At 35.2% G+C, this 19,228-nt stretch overlaps 2 protein-coding genes across 4 annotated transcripts in view; one reads left to right on the forward strand and one right to left on the reverse strand.

Annotated features, from left to right (window-relative positions):
- Nucleotides 1–19,228, reverse strand: part of LOC142343227 (septin-2-like) — a 332,083-nt gene that overhangs the window by 164,211 nt on the left and 148,644 nt on the right. The window lies entirely within an intron of this gene.
- LOC142343229 (uncharacterized) overlaps nt 1–19,228 on the forward strand; it is a 344,179-nt gene that overhangs the window by 48,701 nt on the left and 276,250 nt on the right. Inside the window, exons 2-11 of the mRNA XM_075395002.1 lie at nt 595–663; nt 1,215–1,451; nt 6,905–7,023; nt 7,862–8,083; nt 8,407–8,601; nt 9,625–9,845; nt 12,094–12,391; nt 12,883–12,998; nt 18,503–18,658; nt 18,973–19,158. Of these exons, the coding sequence (XP_075251117.1) occupies nt 595–663; nt 1,215–1,451; nt 6,905–7,023; nt 7,862–8,083; nt 8,407–8,601; nt 9,625–9,845; nt 12,094–12,391; nt 12,883–12,998; nt 18,503–18,658; nt 18,973–19,158 (1,819 nt within the window). The remainder of the gene's footprint in view (nt 1–594; nt 664–1,214; nt 1,452–6,904; nt 7,024–7,861; nt 8,084–8,406; nt 8,602–9,624; nt 9,846–12,093; nt 12,392–12,882; nt 12,999–18,502; nt 18,659–18,972; nt 19,159–19,228) is intronic.

Here is a 19,228-nt window from a genome sequence, read left to right on the forward strand (position 1 = left end):
TCTCTTTTTATGCTGTGAACTGAAATCATTGGTAGCTATATTTGGTATTTTTTATGGTTCACACGCTGCTAACTGAAATATGGTGGCGTCTTCTACTTGCTTTAAAATATTCCATTTTATGTGCGTGTAAAAAATTCAAGTCAGTCATGAAAATCATTTTAAAACAGGAAACACACGCTTTCATGTTTGTCTGCTGCTGATAAAAATAAAAACAAACGGTTATGCTGAGACCCATTTTGGGAAAAGTTGATCGGAGTTTAGATAGCGAAATGAAGTGAAGCAACATGAACTAAAGTTGATATTTCGCTATTTTTTGATGATTTTCTTCTTGTATTGTGCTTTCAGTCCACGTGATTGGGCGATTGTTGACACAAACGGTACTTTTTAGATTCAAAAGAAAATGTTTAGTTTGAACCCCACCACCATCTCAGCCCATTATGGTAACAATTTCGTCCAGTAATGCGTATTTCATAAAAATACAGTTATTGCATAAAAAGAAGGTTTTTCGTTTTTCATTGAGCTTGCGCGTTAGACTGTACAAAATCCTTAATTTTCTGTTTTCTCATGTTTTGTTCAGCTTGTATTTGGTTTTAGGTCACCTTACGAGTTCAAAATGTCACAGGAGCCGAAGACTTCACTCAGGCCTTCAACTGCGTCCATTCGGTGAGAGATGCCATTAGCTCCAACTGCGGGTTTCTCCAACTGCTTTTTTGAAGAAATTTTGCGCTTGTATTTTTTAAATTGCTCTCAAACGAAGTTTGTAGGAAGCAGAAATTCTGTGGTTTTTTTTAATGCGATCTATCGCTTGACCGATTTTTCGTCTGGCCATTTTGACTTTTCGTCTTCAAAAACGGGATAAACAGGTAACGCTCGGAGGGCATTAAGTTCTCTTTGCAGCATACTAGTCTCAAAGTATGCGATTAACCAAAACTGTTTTGGAGACATAAACTCAAGGTGTGAATGGCAGTTCTTAGAGTTTGGTCCCTCTTTTCACCCCCCCCCCCCCGTGCAGATCGTTCCACCCGTAACCCTTTGTGCTCCAACAAACCCCCCCCCCCCCCCCACCGTGCTCACCCAACGACCCTTCAATTGAGATGAAGCTAGTCTTCCTAAACCGTTCCTAGCTACGGACGAAAGCAACCGCTCGCCAGCCTTTTGAGACCAATTGGCTCGACATTAGTCTTATGTTAAGATTTGTTTTATTTCGGTCTTAGAACTGCACCAGTTCCTGAAGTCCGCAGTGGGAAACTTGAAGTGCCTGATGAGATTTCAAAGCAGTTGCGGTGGTCTCTGACAAATAGAGACGCTGAAAAAATGAGCCAGAGATCTGGAGATGAACACCATCCGAGTGGCGTTGATAAGAATGATAGTGAAAGCAGTAAGAGTGATGACGTAGAAGAAAATTCTGACCTTGATGAGCTGAGACAAGAATTAAAAGAGCAAATTGAAAGGCAAGTTATGGAAATGAAGGCAGCTATGGAAAGTTACCTAGCCTTCGGTCATCTGATGTGCAATTTTTTTCAAATTTTTCACCAAATAAAGCACGAACAAAAACTTTTGGAGACAGACGAGAAGTCTTGTCGAAGCCATTGTATTCTGCTTTCATGGGAAGACACAAAATGTTTCAATAAAATGTTAGAAAATTATACGACAAATAGTGGTCCATACTGCCCTAGCCAACGATAGATAATGGATGTATTCACCTCCTTGTTTGAATGTTGTTAGCTTTTTGTTCTGGCCCACCTTGGTGGGGGAGGAACTATATGCTCAAATGGGTTACTTTTGTTCAGTTCATTTTGACCTATCGATATGTTCATCGTAGAGAAGTGTCCGTGGTTTCATTAGAAAGCCCGCGCATCGTTGAATATAGAATCGATGAGTTTTTTTATTTCATTTTTCACGGAGCTATTGAGGTTTAATGTTTTGTAAACATTTTCTGTATTGTAGTCAATTTTTCAGAAAATTGTTAACAATAGTGTTATTAGTTTTCATTTTAGAGGCCTTCGAGTGTTGCTTGACCAACTTTTTGTCTGACGCATTTGACTTCTCGTCCTCAAAACCGGGATAAACAGGTAGCGCCCAGCGGGCATTAAGTGCTCTTAGAGCCTCTCGGCTCTTTATTCTTCAAGTATGTGATTCACAGAATCTATTTTGGAGACTTATACTTATGGTGCGAAGGGCGGTTCTTAGAGATTGACCCCCCCCCCCTCCACTGTTGCCGACCCATCAGCCCCCGGTGCCCCCCGCGGCGCTCACTTACGCCCCTTCAATTAAGCTAAAGCTAGCCTCTCTAAACCGTGCCCTTCTACTGACGCAGCCAACCGCTCGCCAGTTGTTTGAGTTGTTATGTTTATTAGTTAATATCCTGAGTTTTAAATGGCTTGACATTGATTTTTAGCAAATTTTAATTGATTTTTTCATTGTTGTCGCTCTATTATTAGTCGTAAGACAATTTCTGGATAAGGAAAAACTGAAATACTTCCTTTTGAGTTATAAATGAATTTATATGATGATTTCAGTTGATAGCTAATAATATTCATGTCTTCGAAATTACTTGTTTTTTTTCTTCAAAAAAACCGCAAACGTATTGTTTAACTTTACCCCTTTTTCTTTCTTTCTCTCTACTTGCTACCTAGTTTCAATAAGATCAGGTCCCACATTTTTCTTAATGGAGTAAAGATAATTTATTTAGTTTAGGTTTTATGTAATTTTTTTTTACTTATTTACGCGTTTTTTTAATTTTTGAGGTTTGGACGTAATTAATGTTTGTTTTGTTATTTGATTTTGTCGTATCTTTTTTCTCGCAATCTTCTTAATGGCATATTTCATCAGCATTTTGAAACGGCATCATTTAAATTGTTTAATGGTTTGGATTTAAAGTATTTTTTTGTTCATAAACCAATTGTTTAAGAAAAAAAATTTTGAAAGTTTTCTTTTTCTCATATAACTCAAATGTTGATTTTTCCCGAGTTGACAAGTAAATTAATTTTATTACCGGTTTATTAATGTTTACAAGTCAGGTTTAGTAGATAATTTTTATGTCTCATTATTTCTCATTTCTAGTACAACATTTTATATCAAAATTAAGGGTTCCGTATTCGTTTTTCAAGATTTGTATCAAGATTTTTTTTCCAATCGTAACTGAAAACCACGCAAATTATTAGCAATTTTTCATGGTGTTTGAAATGAAGAAATTTGCACTGAGATATTACAATTTTATTGATTTTATTGTTTCTGTGATAATTTTCTCAAATTTTCAGGGAAACTCTCATATTTTCTCATCCGAAAACTTGTGTATATTATTCTGCTCTGCTTGAAATTTCGAAAAGTACCACTCATATCTGTCTTTCGCAGATGGACATTTAGGGGGAGGGGGGAGGAAATGACAGAAGGAAAACAAAAGCCACACTCGCATATAATTTCTCCCTTCATTACATGGCTACGGAGCAAAAAGCTGTTTGCAATAGTTCTTGTGAGATTTGCCTGTCATTTTCAATGAATTGATTTTAAATTTAATCGACTTTTATTGCACTGTTGTTCAAACCATTTTTTTGGTAATGTAATTGTCTGCAAAGTGTTCCTCTTATTTGTGTGTTTCCTAAAGCAAAGTTTTGCTATCGGGCAACAATCTACATCGGACAATTAATATTATTTGGAATAGAAAATTTCTCATTGCCAGATTTTGCCTGACAAATGGATATCTAATATGTAAGGATTACTCAACGTTTCTCAATCGTCCCATATATTTGCGCTAGGGGCAAAATTGAAAAATGCGTGTATGACCTGTTTTGCTTGCGCGTTAATCATAGTTTGGGAAAGCAGTGTTTTTGTTGCAACAGTTCTATGAAAATTGAGACGTATTTATGCGAACATGCCTTGGCCTTCTACCTTACACCAAATCAAAATTTTTTTATCCGCATGCTAGGAAGATGAAAGTGATACCATGCTAAAGCTCTTGAAATATTGGTAGCAGCGACGTTCATTTGTTCCTAGCAAGCTCAACTTTCTAAATTATCCTCAAAACTCTGTTTCCGAAATATCCAGGTTAATGCCACTATATCACAGCGTTTTTCGTCAAATTTCTCAAACATACTTTAGGCGAGGAGCGTTGTTTGATTATTGCTACTATAATTCAGAATAGGAGAATGTGAAAAATGTTTTGATAAAATTATACAATTTCTTTGCTTTTAGAGTTGTTCTTCCTCAAATAACAGAAAACTAGTATAAATTATGAAATTTTCATAATTCGATAAACTTTCTTTTAGTTTAAATTGCTGTTTAGAATTTGCACGAACATCGGATTGCTATTGGTCACTTCTTTCTCTGTGAGTCTCATGATATTTTTCATTAGATGTTGATCTTTTTTTAGTTTGGTTCAAACCAGGGAAATAGGCAATTGATAAAAAAAACATTTCCTTGAATCACAGATTGTGATTAATACCTTACATTGAACAGCTGATTTTTACTTATTTATTACAATGTTGATCTAAAATGAATCAAAAATATGTTGGTCACAATCGTGATCTGATATACTTTTCAAATCACTTGTAGTGTTGCAAATACTAATGACATATTGTCAGTTCTCAATTGGTCTGCTTCCACTTTTCCACGTTTCTCCTAAAGCAAATTGATCGATATCTTCGCGAAAATGACAATGCATAACACAGTTGTGAGATGGCATATTCAAAAAAAATATTGTTGAGGAAAAAGCTTGTTCATTTTTTTTACAGTTTCTGCAGAATAAATTTTTTTGTTCTGGTAAAAATTCTGACAAAATTTTAAATTTTTGTTTGAAAACGAAAATCAACCTCGGCTTCATCGGTAAACCCACCAAGACTTAAATTTTGATTTAAGTGGTCCTTGTCTGTATATGCGAAACAAATGGTCAAGTTTCACAATGTGATTAGCAAATGCTACAAGGAATTTTAGGTGCACCTAATTATAGATAGCATGAAAAGGGATGTCTGAAACTCGACACAACACTTTAAAACCATTGAATCGAAACATTGTATAAAAGTTATAAAACTTTAGTAATTGTTATCAAAGTTATCAAAAAAATGAAAAATCAATGTGAGTGGTTGAAAATTTGAAGTTTGCACTCACAAAAATTTATGGTGAAAGAACATTTACAAGCGTTCGAAAGAAGAATTATGATTTATTTTTCTTATTGGTGTAATTCTTCTACATCAATTGAAGTGTTCTTTTCCTATCTTGATCTTGACTTGCTGTTGTGTCCATTAAATGGAATTAATGACTCAGCAGAAATAGGTATCTGGAAAACAGCTACTAAAAATTCATAGAAAAACTGCCGATTTTTTCATTTACTTTTCATTTAGTGAGATTTGTTTGCAGGGTTTTTTAAATATGGGTTTGACAACGTGCGGATTGTTTTTGCTTTTAGGTCAGGTGATTGCAGCGACCTAAATTAATTGATTCATGCGATCTCATGCCATATTGATCTGTGTTTGCTATGGTGTTTTCTAATTGATATTAATGAATCAAGAAAAATAAACCTAATGAAAACTGAGTAATTCGAGTTCATTAAAATCATGGATCATTGAGGCTTCTTTAGTGCACTTTTCTTTATGATTTTGAATTTGGATCTCTTCTACTTATTGATACCCTGATTCTGTATTATATTTTTATCATACCACTCTTAACTTTCATTTTTTTAATTATGGAGAACTGTTCATGATAATTTTTGTGACTTTGCGCTGCAAAGTTTTTTAATTATTCCTTGTGCCCATCATTTGAAAAAGATTGGCATCTGTTAGCAGCTATAATCAATCGAATAATTTATTGGTACTAGGCGCACAGTTTGAACTACATAATTTTCAAATACATTTAGATTTTACTAACTTTGTTGTCATCGAGATGTTGTCTTCAATTTGCACAATTGATTCTGAAACTAAATTTCCAATAAAGCGACCTGAGTTTCTTTAAACAAATTTTACGTCAATTGAAAGTTTTGTTTTCTTTTTGATCTAAGTTTGTTGTTAAAGCTGTGAAATGAATATAAGGGCACGTAAAACTGCAATTTAATTGCTTTGCTTTTTAGTAATGATTTTTTGGGCTTTTTTGAACAAATCCTTCTGTTGCGTCCTTTATTGTTTTTACTTACATTATTGAAGCTGAATTGTTTTACTGCTAAGGAAATAAAGAGTTGCAATGGAAACGATCTGAAAAAGGTTTCCAAAAAGTATTTTTGATTTTGATGGAATAATTCATTCAAGTTGATAACTGATTTCTTCATTATCAACAAACATCGCTTTTTACTTTTGTTGTCAACAGTTTTCTTTTCTTAATTTTAAAGAAAGACAATATTGTGATTGAATACGTCGAATTTTAATTGAATACGTAGAAGAAAAAGTAAAAGCCTCCATCTTATAGCCTATTACTTTTTGTTCCACGTATTCAATCAGTACCCTAGTGATGAGCGAATTCAAATCTTGCAAGAATCTTTCAAGAAGTATGTATTCTCTTGCAAGATAGCTTGCAAGATTCTTTCAAGCTTTTCGATTTTTTAATCAATGGAGTGTGCTTAGTTCTGTTTTACCTCCGCAAAATTTGGTTCAAAACATTTTCAAACACATACTCAACATTTTTTTGCGTATCAAATTTTCTATAAATAGAAATTTAGGGGCTTGGTATGAACCTTTAAGTCAATAGATTTTTTGAATATTTCGTTATTGCAGAATACCATCCATTTATAGAAGGCATTGTCTTTATCGGACATTCGAGGAAATTCTTTGAATTACCGTGTTCAAATTCTACACGGGTTCAAAATTCTCAATTTTCACTTGTGAATTTGTTCTGAACAAGACGTAAATGATCAACCCTTTTTTCTTAGTGTTTTGTGGTTGCCTTTATGGGTTATGTTCTGAAAACAATTTGGTGTATTTAGGGCTGACAATGCGCCTGCAACTACAGGGAGAGCAACCAAAACTGATGTTGTTGATGAGAGTAAAGTAAAATCAAAGACATCCCGTCCGAAGAGCAAACGATCATCCAACAATAGATCCAGTAAGTTTTAATTTAGTTGTTAATTCTGATCTTCTGATTTGTGCTCTTTTTCGTCTGCCTTTTATGCACGTGCGTCTGGGTGGTGCAAATAATATGCACCCACTAAGCGGGTGTGGGGGGGGGGGACAAACAAATAATATGCACCCACTAAGCGGGTGGGGGGGGGGGGCACAAACGGAAAACGGCCGTGCAATTACATTTTAGTGTATAATAGCACGAGTGACGTGGTTTTGCATGTAATTTCGCGCGCTGACGTCATTGTATTAACTGAAACAAGCTGATAATAATCAATCAATCAGATGATAACTTTCAACGAGGCTTTACTCTGAGTTTTGCAACCTCAAAAGCTGTACAAACCCCCCCCCCCCCCCCCCCCGAAGTAGCTAGTTGGATCTCTTATTCTCCCCTCTTTACCATTTATGAGTCGCAGTAATAATTTTTGTCGCTTTATAGCTCGTTATTCAATTTAAAATTAGAACGTGTGCTTAAGGTGTAAAAGTTGGATCTATTCTGTTTCGCCTCCCCCCCCCCCCCCCCCCCCCCCAGCTTAATGAGCATAATTTTTTATGACCCCTAGGCGCATGTGCTATTTTTTTATTTTCTTACATAGTAACGTGCTATATAGCACCATATAATTTGTAACTGGGGGTCATAAAAAACACTTGGGGGGGGGGGGGCGAAACAGAATAGATCCTAAAAGTCTTATAAACACTAAGCTGGGGACCGAAACTCACAGGAAACAGAGTAGATCCAACCATTTCATTCCTCAGTAATGTAGTTCTATTAGCTACAAAGATCTGAGATAATTATCATTATCGATTAAGAATGTTAATCCTAGAATCGCCTCGGCGGAACAGGACTCCTCGGTCGACGTCCCCTGAGAAGAGGACTGAAGAACAGTCTCCCAAGAGAAACCCTCTTAAAGAGGGAGGCGACCCATTCCACCCTTTGAAGCTTGTTCTGTACCGCAATGGAGATCGAGAAACAAGTGCCATGGTGGCTGTTTCTACCTGGGACGAACTTTTGAATTCTGCCACTGCTAAGCTTCAGTTGAACTCCGGTAAACTTTTGTTTTCTCAGAACAATAAAACAGAAATCAGCCGTCGGTTGTTCTGATAACTCTTTAGAGTGTATTTTTTAAGTGTTTTTTCAAGTAGGATATTTGATCAATCGTAGCACTTGTTGTGTTAATTTTTCTAAACCACAGAGATATCTGCAAAAATGCACGTTTGCTATTTGAATCCAAATTTATTTTTTATTTTTCAGTCCTTATAGCCGGCAATTATATGAATATGATAACTAATAAATTTTGTTCCCATAAAAGTATTTAGTCGTCACTTGTTTCACGGCTGTGAATATTTTCTCATCAAACTCGTTTGTTAGGAGCCAGAAAGGTGTTTGTGAAAGGAGGCCGACAACTCACCCGATGGAGTCAAATCGAGGCACTTTCATTAGCAGCCTGGGAAGAGTACAAGCGCAGAGAATCTGATGATGAGGACAAGGGAAAAGAAATGGTGTACCCTGAAGTGTACATTTCAATAGGAGAGCCTTATGTGGATCCATTCAGATACATCAATGGTCAGTTGGTGTTTAATTGCTCCTGAACGAACATCATAGCAATTATTGTTAACGTGTTGGTCTTTTTTATGCAAATTTTTTGCTGGATCATTTTGCGCTTTTCTTCTAGAACATTCTTTGACTTCTCAAGTGACTTTTTCACGCTTTCGTTCTTCATTTTTGAGTGATCTCTTTTGCTCTCACTCCGAAGTAAAGCTTGTTGCTAATATAAAATTGTTTTAGAATATCTGTATTAAGGGCCTGATAGCGCAGGGGTGAGTGCAGCAGGTAATGGATCCGGATGTCAATGGTACGAATCCCAGCGGGGTAAAATTTTTTTCTACCCTGCCGTTCGAGAGCAATTCTTCCGACATTTGTCGGTTTATGTTTTAATTAAGCAGAGCCTCATAAATGTTAGTTTTTTTTAGTTTCGACGACCTTTTCAAAGGTGCTAGAGATTGACACTGAATTTTGTAAAGTCTCTCGGATATGGCAACCACGCCCTTTGGGGGCTCCAAAATCTGCTTAAGAAGAGTTTGGTAGAGCCTTTTGGGCTCAGTAGCAAAATTGCACTGTAAAGGTGGCATCAAAAATTTGTATGCTGAATGACTGATTGTTTTTATTATTGCGCCTCTGATAGTACACATTTCAATTAATAGCAGAGCTATTTCTTTAAGAAAACTGCTTCAATTAGCCTAAAAGTTTTTTTCTTGAATTTTGCCTTCATTGCTTAAGATCCGATTCAGAAATCAAGTTTTATTCAGAACCATCATAAGGTGTTAATCTCTAATTTCTTTTCTTAATCCGCAATTAGTAATGCAACAAATTTTTTATGCATTTATTTTTGAATTAGGATTTCTTCCATTTTTTCATTTCTTTTTAATTGACACGTTTTTAACAACTGTTGCAGAAAACAGTGATAAATGTGAGGAAATTTACTCAAGTAAAATATAAGTGCTGTTGTGTAATAGTTTTGAGAAAATTTGTATTTCTAATATTAAATGTCGACATCAGCAAATGTTTTCAATTTTGGATGGTTACCAGAGAGTGCCAGACTGAAGGCCAATATTGTGTGGACCATGAATGGGATCCAGTTACCCGAAGACACCACCCGCTATGCAAAGACAACAGAGGGAGGTGGGAAGGATGGAGGAGAAAGGTTGCGACAACTGAGTTCCACCAATCACAAACGAGTGCTTGTCATGACCAATGGCAACGGGATGCAACACTACGAAGTGGTGGTTGAGGTTTCCGATTTTGTAAAGGTAAAAATTTTTACAATCACATAACATGCAACCTGTGCACTTTTATGCCTAATGGCAAAATCCGGACTATTAAACCACTCGTTTATGCACAAACGGAACAGATCCGCTACCACAAATTGACTTCCGTTTAAAATTTTGTTGAATTTTTAAGCTGAGAGAGAAAATTTACATTAATTTTTCCGTTTAGAATTATTGACGAACGTTAGCTAATGAAAGTTGTCTGAACTTTAATTTACTTTTTGTTCTTTATTGACAATAAATCTGTTTAGCACTAAGCCAGTCATATATATGACTATATATGAGATCATATTGTGTCTGATTAGTGGTTTTTATGGTAAAGATTTTAGATTTGGAACAGAAATTTTTATTTTCTTACCTACCGCCTTTACTAATCTAATTTTTTTCTGTTTGCTTTTTGGTCAAATTTTATCTTCCTCGCTTTGTTTTCGCAGATAATTTATTTGCTATTGTGTGTTTTTAGGTTCAGTGACCAATAAAGTTTGCTTTGGTCTTTGCTCTAAAATTCAAATGTCAATGTTTCGACCTTTGTTAAGATTCTATTTTCTCTGATAAAATTTTGGGGTTGATTTATTGTCCGTTATCTGATACTTTGTAGAGTTTTTTTTTAGTTTGACATTTATTTTCGTGTTCAATTGCAAAGCTTGTGTTTTTGCAAAATTTGGACAATAATTTGTTAGCGCTTATATAATTCCTTCCGAAGGCATGAAATAAAGTTTTAAAAAGATTGCTATAGTTGTGCAGTTGTTGCTTTTTTGGTGTAATATTAAATTTTTTAGCTTCCGCTTAATTGCAGACATACTTGCTGTTTTTTAGTGAAAACACAAAATGCAATCTTTCAGAACTAAATTTCTAACCACAGCTTTTTTCTGACCACTTTTTTGTGGCTATAAGCTGGGACTGTTTTAAATATTATTTTCTGAGTTTTTCTGAGTCTTCTTGTAATCTTTTGCTGCTTTTGTTTACCCTAGTCGGGAATTTTTACATAATTTCCCCATTTTTTCGTTTGTTTCTTTTTTATAAAATCTGTTTTTTTCTTGAAAGAACAAAAACGTAAATCGTGGATATTTGTATATATTTTCACCCAATGCCGATCACTTAGTTTTTGATAAACAATAAGACAGTAGATGACATCACTTACATCTACAAATTATGTAATATGTTCCTTAGGAAATCAAATCAGTGCTCCGATAATGCCAAAATATGCACTAATTCTCCACTAGAGCAATACCGCGCTTATGGGTTGATAAAATCTAAGAAAATTTGAATGCCTATTTTCCTGTCTTCAATTTCAATGTTATCTATTGGTCTCCACAACTTTTTTTGATGCTTTTAGCTAATCAAAAATTGATAAAAGTACCAAAAAAAACAGACGACAATTGATTTTTAATTGGTTTCTTAGCTTGCTCAGAAAATATTCTCAGTCCGAATACACCAAAAATTGAATCGTGAAATTACATAAGTTTTGAAATCGAATGTATTCTGATATACAAGTTTCGCTGAAAAATTTTAGTGGGAGAAATTTTTTGGAAGCTCACGAAAAAAACCTTATTAGAATGTTTAATTTAATATGCAACTGAATACAAAAATTGTGAATAGCTTCTAAAATAATACAAATGATTACCGAAATATTAACTTCCGCGGCAAAAGTTATTAATTGTTACCGATTTTTTTTAACAATTGATATTGATTTTTATTTCAACAATTGTTTATAATTAATTTGTATTATTTATTCTATTTTTATTAGTGTTCGACCAGGGTATTTTAGCAACTCATTGACAATGTGTTGTACTGATTGAGTAGAGAAAGATTCAGCAGTCAGTTTTTTTTTAAATAGCTGTGTGAAAATTGGGATAACTTTGAAAAAATAGCCCAATTGTTAGTGGGGACTGTTTGACACAATTAATCCTAACTTTTCACGTTTAGGCTCAGATATTTTGAAGTGATTCTCTTATTTATAGAAATTAACTGCGCTTCGTGATTTACAGATCCTTTTTTAAAAAATTATCTCTTACTTTGCCGCGTAATTTTAGCTCTGTGATTTCAAGAATGATGATACACTGCTAAACAGACACACCTCTTATTGATGAATATTTCTCTTTCCCATGTAATTACTAGGGGCAGCAGATGAGACAGTAGAGTTAGTCTATATTCAGAGGAGATTTCTCGTATCATCTGCCCTAGTATTTTTACAGGTTTATTTACTGCATTTTCCATTTTCTCGTTTCAGTTTCTTGACACTGCATCTGCAGTGTTGAACCTTGGTGCCCCGGCTAAGAGAGCTTTCGACATGAACGGGAAAGACGTGAAATCGTTAGCCCACTTGAAAGAAATTAGTCCCTTGATTTATAACTCAAGAGGATCCCTGGGTCGCGTGTTTGGACCCGTTTGGGTGAGCCGGGGTGACTCGTTCAGTGCTTTGGGGTCACGTGACTTCGTTCACGGGGCTATAGTGACTAAGCTGAAGGGGCTAAGAGATTTGCATCAAAGAAATGTGAACCAGATAGAATTGGCGATGGAAACTTCAGGTTGGTGGAGTTTTTTCGGATCCAATTAAATTTTGAAAGCAAAAAAAAACTGAAGCTCCCAGCAAGCATCAGAATTGACATACAAGTAAAAAAATAAAGGACGCGGTTGTGGCAGACGATAAAATTAAAATGTCACAATTGTTCTAATGTTGTTCTTTTTATACAAATCTTTTTTGAGAAATTACTAGTTTTTCCAAATGAAAAGTTGTCACTATAATGTGTAGTATTTTTATTTAAATGTTTTTGTCCCACTAGAGCAAAAAGAAGTAGTTCCACCCACGGAGTACTCTCAAAATGATCAAAGCACAGTCATTCAAGTCCATACAAGGGGACATCCTTTAGTATCAATCGGAAAACATAATCTCGCAATTTTCATTTTCCATCTAAAAAGAGTAAATTTATTGAAAGTAGGAATTTTAGCACGATTATAATAAAGCTCAATTACATTTTTTCAACTTTATCCTGAAGGTTTTATGTTGTTGTTATTTCAGGTGAAAATAGCAAGCGGGACAAAAGTGGAAAGAAAGGAGGGAGAGGTGGAAAAGAGGTTGAGGAGAAGAGATTCCTATCCATGAATGAGGAGGAACTATACGTGGCTCTAACTAAGGTCTGTCTAATCTACACTAATTCAGTTATGATTGCTGAGTTGTGCTCCTGTCCCCCATCCATAATTGACAGTCATTGGTTTTGTTTTACAATTATTTTGACAACCTTCAGAGTTAGCTTGCGTCGTCTCTTAAAATGAAATTTGTATATGATCAACAATGCAGGTTAATATTCATTCCAAGATCATGTTTTTCAAACCATCTTAATATCGCCTCAATTTAATATAACTTGGAACCCGTGGTTGAAGTTTCTCGGATTTCATGCACGGATCATATATGATTTCATACTGACCATACTCGATTTCTAAGTACAATCCTAATATGAAAGCAAAAAGCAAAAAAATCATATGTGATCCCTGTATGAAATCCAATTTTTTATGTTTGACCCTATTATGAAATCTAAGAAATCATAGATGAATCATTCATGAAACGTAAGAATCAACGCTTAAATGAGTGTATGATCATTGTATGAGATCAAAGAAATCATATATGATCCTTTTATGAAACCAAAGAAATCATTTATGATCCCAGTATGAAAACTAAGAAATCGTATTGTTGTTGAAGGATAGCACTGAAAAAGCACTGTTGGAATATCGTAGATTCTCCAAAACCACCAAAACAATAAAGTTTTCTTACTAAGAACAAATGAAACATTTATCTTAATATGAAATCGAAATCATATATGATCGTAGTACGAAACAAAAGATAAACACACTAATGGTTTTTCTATTCCACTGCATCATTCAGTTTTTTTGTGTGATTCTTGTGTAAGTACTAAGAAGTTATACAAAGCATGTATGACCTAGTATGATTACAAAGGAAGTTCTCCGTATCAGTAACATAAAGCACAATGATTGAAACCTCTTAAGAGTAAGTTTTTATTGCTCTCAAAGAGAAGCAATTATTGTAAACGCGTGCGTCTTTACCGTTTTGTGACTTTTCGGGTGACTTTTACGCCCTTGACTTTCTTGATTTTAGAGTGAATTAAAGAAATTCTCATTCGCAATTTCAAGCAGTTGAACTCATTTGGCGGCAATTTGATTCTAAAAGTCAAATGAGAAGTGCGCCCAAACTGGTGACATTTTTTTCACTTCTTAATAGTGGTATATATTAACCTCTAATGTGGTTGTATGAAGGACCCTAATGAATTTCTTAGTCCCATTCAGTCTACATCCCCACCTCCGGCTAAAGCAGGCTGCAATCGATTAGAGTTCCCACTGGTCGTTTGAGGGCAATTCTTCCTACGTTAGTTGTTTATATTATTTTCTGTATGATACTTGCATGACTATCAAGAAATCATACAAATCATATATGACCCACTATGATTACTAAGAATCATATATGAGCAAGTATGAAATCAAAAAATTGTATGAACCGGGACAAATTCGCAGTCTCAAACCTACGTGTCCAAGATTGATAGCTGCACAGCGATAGCTGGTGCTATTATTGGCCTTCTCTTGGTTTTTTTTTTATTTCGTCGTCATGATTTTTGTTACGACCATATGACGTCACAGCCACTTTTTGTTCATTCGTTCATGCAATTTCAACTGAATTGCATGTGTGACGTCATTTTTCGCTCTTAGTGGAGCGAGTTTTTCGTTCATGCGCGTGATTAAATTTTTGGTCGCACTTGACTTACCTCTCTCAAAAATGACTTCCTCACTTTGAAATTGACTTTTATTTACTTTAATTCAAAGAGACACGGTCAAATGGGTGTGTGTCACTCTAAATGAAGGTTATTAGAGATCAGCTAATAGAGGCAGCAATAACTTATACAGATTTTTAATCAAAATATAACAGATCAGCCCTCAATGAAAAGACGAATTTTTTTGGTCTGTCTTTTTCACTGTTTTTGTTAGACTGCCGATCTCCGAATCTTTTGCGGCTATTTTCTGGCAACCTGCCAGCTATGTTTTTCTAATCAAATGAAAAATGTAATTTCATAGAGTTGGTTAAGGGACCTCCGTTCTATCTCGTCTATCACGCAGTTTCTGACTGGATTTTTCTGTTGTTAAGAGGGATGTGGTAGTTGATGTTTAAACAAGAGAAAAGTTAAACAAGAGGAGTTATTTTTAACGCAGACTGGACTTGTTTTTCTAAACCGTATAACAATAGAAATTCCCAGAGCTGTACTCAGATTCCTTTTGTTTAAATTTTAGTTTTTACAAAATCTTGTACTTTAGTTTTACTAATTTTTGTTGATTAATTTTTTCCTTAATCGAAATTAACTCCTGTTGGCAATACAAAATTGTTCTCGGATACACAATGGATTACTACGTTAGAGAAAACGGTATTTTTTTTACATTTATTCGGCTTTTTGCTGCCCCTCCCTACGAAAATTGTTTTTTTCATTGACACTTGGTGGGTTCTAAAACTATATTTCTAATCAAATTGATTGCTTATTTTTCGTTACAATTATTTTCAGTAGAGAAACGTTTTTACGATTAACTTTATTGCGAAAACATTGATCCTTGAGACCTGATTGTTTTGCAATCGGTGAACTTTTAAATGCTAATGATTTGCTCCTTATTTTTCTAATGGATTCAAATTTTGTATCAGATATTTTTGATGGTCTAAAATTCATTGGGTATGCTGTAGTTTCTGATTTAAAGAGGAACAATGAAGCAATGTGATTACTGAAAATTGGGTAACGTATTCCATCCATTGGTTTGTGTAAGTTTTTCATAATTAACGAGATCAACTTCTCAACTTTTTTTAATCTGCCTACTTTTATGTCAATATTTCAAAATGTTTATCTGGAACTTTTATTATCAATCTACGCTTGTTACTGTTCAATGTATATAGGTTTTTAATTGCTCTCAAACGGAGTTTGTAACAATTATATTAGTCCTGTTGGCCTTTTCATGCAATTTTTCGCTTGACCGATTTTTCGTCTGACCTATTTAACTTTTCGGTCTCAAAAACGGTATAAACGGGTAGTGCCCAGCGGGCATTAAGTGCTCTTAGAGCTTTTCGGCCCACTATACTCCAAGTATGCGATGCACAGAAACTGTTTTGGTGACCTGTACTTATGGTGTGAAGGGTGGTTCTTAGAAACTGACCCCCACCCCCCATCAGCCCCCTCTCATTTCACCCCCAAATCCCCACCCTGCTCTATTTCCAGGGCCTTAGCCTTAGGCCCCGTGCAGCCAAAAACCGCCCTCCCACAATTTTCTACTCTGTAAGAATTATACGACTACTCTGAATAATTAGCAAAAAATATGAGGTTTGAGCTAACTTTTTGTGTTGTCTCGGTCAGAAATCAATCATAAATTGATAGTGAATTAAATTGCGAAAATAGCTTTTGTTACGAAATTTTTTTACTCAATTTTTACTTTTTTCTTTTACTCAATTGTCGTTTAGTTGGCCACAAAATGGTCTCTGAGGTGTGTATCACTCTAAATGAAGGTTGTTAGAGATCAGCTAATAGAGGCAGCAATAACTTATACAGATTTTTAATCAAAACATAACAGATCAGCCCTTAATGAAAAGACGAATTTTTTTGGTCTGTCTTTTTTACTGTTTTTGTTAGACTGCCGATCTACGAATCTATTGCGGCTATTTTCTGGCAATCTGCCAGCTATGTTTTTCTAATCAAATGAAAAATGTAATTTCATAGATTTTGTTAAGGGACCTCCGTTCTATCTCGTCTATCACGCAGTTTCTGACTGGATTTTTGTGTTGTTAAGAGGGATGTGGTAGTTGATGTTTAAACAAGAGAAAATTTAAACAAGAGGAGTTATTTTTAACGCAGACTGGACTTGTTTTTCTAAACCGTATGACAATAGAAATTCCCAGAGCTTTACTCAGATTCCTTTTGTTTACATTTCAGTGTTTACAAAATCTTGTACTTTAGTTTTACTAATTTTTGTTGATTAATTTTTTCCTTAATCGAAATTAACTCCTGTTGGCAATACAAAATTGTTCTCGGATACACAATTGATTACTACGTTAGAGAAAACGGTATTTTTTTACATTTATTCGGCTTTTTGCTGCCCCTCCCTACGAAAATTGTTTTTTTTTTCATTGACACTTTGGTTAGTTCTAAAACTATATTTCTAATCAAATTGATTGCTTATTTTTTGTTACAATTATTTTCAGTAGAGAAACGTTTTTACGATTGACTTTATTGCGAAGACATTGATCCTTGAGACCTGATTGTATTGCAATCGGTGAACTTTTAAATGCTAATGATTTCCTCCTTATTTTTCTAATGGATTCAAAGTTTGTATCAGATATTTTTGATGGTCTAAATTTCATTGGGTATGCTGTAGTTTCTGATGTAAAGAGGAACAATGAAGCAATGTGATTACTGAAAATTGGGTAACGTATTCCATCCATTGGTTTGTGTAAGTTTTTCATAATTAACGAGATCAACTTTTCAACTTTTTTTAATCTGCCTACTTTTATGTCAATATTTCAAAATGATTATCTGGAACTTTTATTATCAATCTACGCTTGTTACTGTTCAATGTATATAGGTTTTTAATTGCTCTCAAACGGAGTTTGTAGCAATTATATTGGTCCTATTGGCCTTTTTATGCAACTTTTCGCTTGACCGATTTTTCGTCTGACCTATTTAACTTTTCGGTCTCAAAAACGGTATAAACAGGTAGCGCCCAGCGGGCATTAAGTGCTCTTAGAGCTTTTCAGCCCACTATACTCCAAGTATGCGATGCACAGAAACTGTTTTGGTGACCTGTACTTATGGTGTGAAGGGTGGTTCTTAGAAATTGACCCCCACCCCCCATCAGCCCCCTCTCATTTCACCCCCAAATCCCCACCCTGCTCTATTTCCAGGGCCTTAGCCTTAGGCCCCGTGCAGCCATAAACCGCCCTCCCACCATTGTCTACTCTGTAAGAATTATACGACTACTCTGAATAATTAGCAAAAAATATGAGGTTTGATCTAACTTCTTGTGTTGTCTCGGTCAGAAATCAATCATAAATTGATACTGAATTAAATTGCGAAAATAGCTTTTGTTACGAAATTTTTTTACTCAATTTTTACTCTTTTCTTTTACTCAATTGTCGTTTAGTTGGCCACAAAATGATCTCTGAGGTCATCCGATCTTAATTACTCTCTTAATGCTTGTACCATACATTTATAGCATTTTTAGGACAAATTGAAAAATTTTGAGTTTTCCTCTTGAGTCAGATTTTTAAAAAGGCTTGATTTTTGTTGGTTAGTTTTTCGCACATCTATTATTCTGAGAGAGCAACTTATATTTCATCCAGCTTTTAATTCAGCTCAATGTTTCCAGACTTGATGCTTTCTAGACATTTTTTTATCAGTAATGCAGTCTTTGATTTTGGTATGGTTAACTGTTTGGTAGCTACAAGAAAACAATCATCGTCAGGTAGTGTAAGTAATAAAGAGAACTAAGATTTTTTTGTTTTTTATGGTACCGTGATTTGAAACCTGCGCAAAAACGTTGCTTAACACTGACGTTCGTTTTTTTGTTCGCGTTCCTCGCGTGAATTAGAGGCTGCTTTTGCATTACAGGAGCAGGAGGCGTTAGACGAGGTGAATGGGATGATGAAAGAGCTGAAGTGCATTCTGAAGAGACTTCAACCTATGGTAGATGAAGAGATGAAATTGGGAAGCAGACACAGGATGTCTCACATCAGGGAGTTATCCAGATCACCACAACGTCAGCAGGTTAGTACTAGATTTGCTGTTTATCTTTAACATAACGTTGGATTATTATGTCTATAGGTTCTATGATTCTTGAAGAGTTGTATATTATCACTACCACTTTATAATTTATGGCATTAGCGTCCGTGTTGGGAATTATCAGTGGAACAAAAAGGAAATGAAGGCGGACTCAAATCGGAATCCACCGGTGTCCACTCTGTCATTTCTACCCCCATTTTTTTAAATTCAGGGCTGAATCCTCCACCAGGGAGTGAGTTTAGTAAAAGTTGACTGATATCGTGCGCACTTTATTGTATGTTCATTTGCAGTGTTTTTAGATGGATGGCAACGAAGACGGTCAAAGTCGAGGAGGTGGTGGGGCTCGACTTCTAGGTCGAGGGTGTATCCGGGTAATTGTTCACGAGAACGGGACTAATGAAGAATCGGCAGGTGAAGACGATGCAGTTGTCGTCTACTATGACTTGGACAAGGACCACTCTACGTACAAGGGTGACATTGGAAAGGTAATACAAATTCAAACGGCAATAGGAAAGGAAAATTTGGGCTTTTTCTTTGCTTTTGACACGAATCGGC

This window comes from Convolutriloba macropyga, chromosome 7 (assembly GCF_964194025.1).
Source record: "Convolutriloba macropyga chromosome 7, txConMacr16.3, whole genome shotgun sequence".
NCBI lineage: Eukaryota > Metazoa > Xenacoelomorpha > Acoela > Convolutidae > Convolutriloba > Convolutriloba macropyga.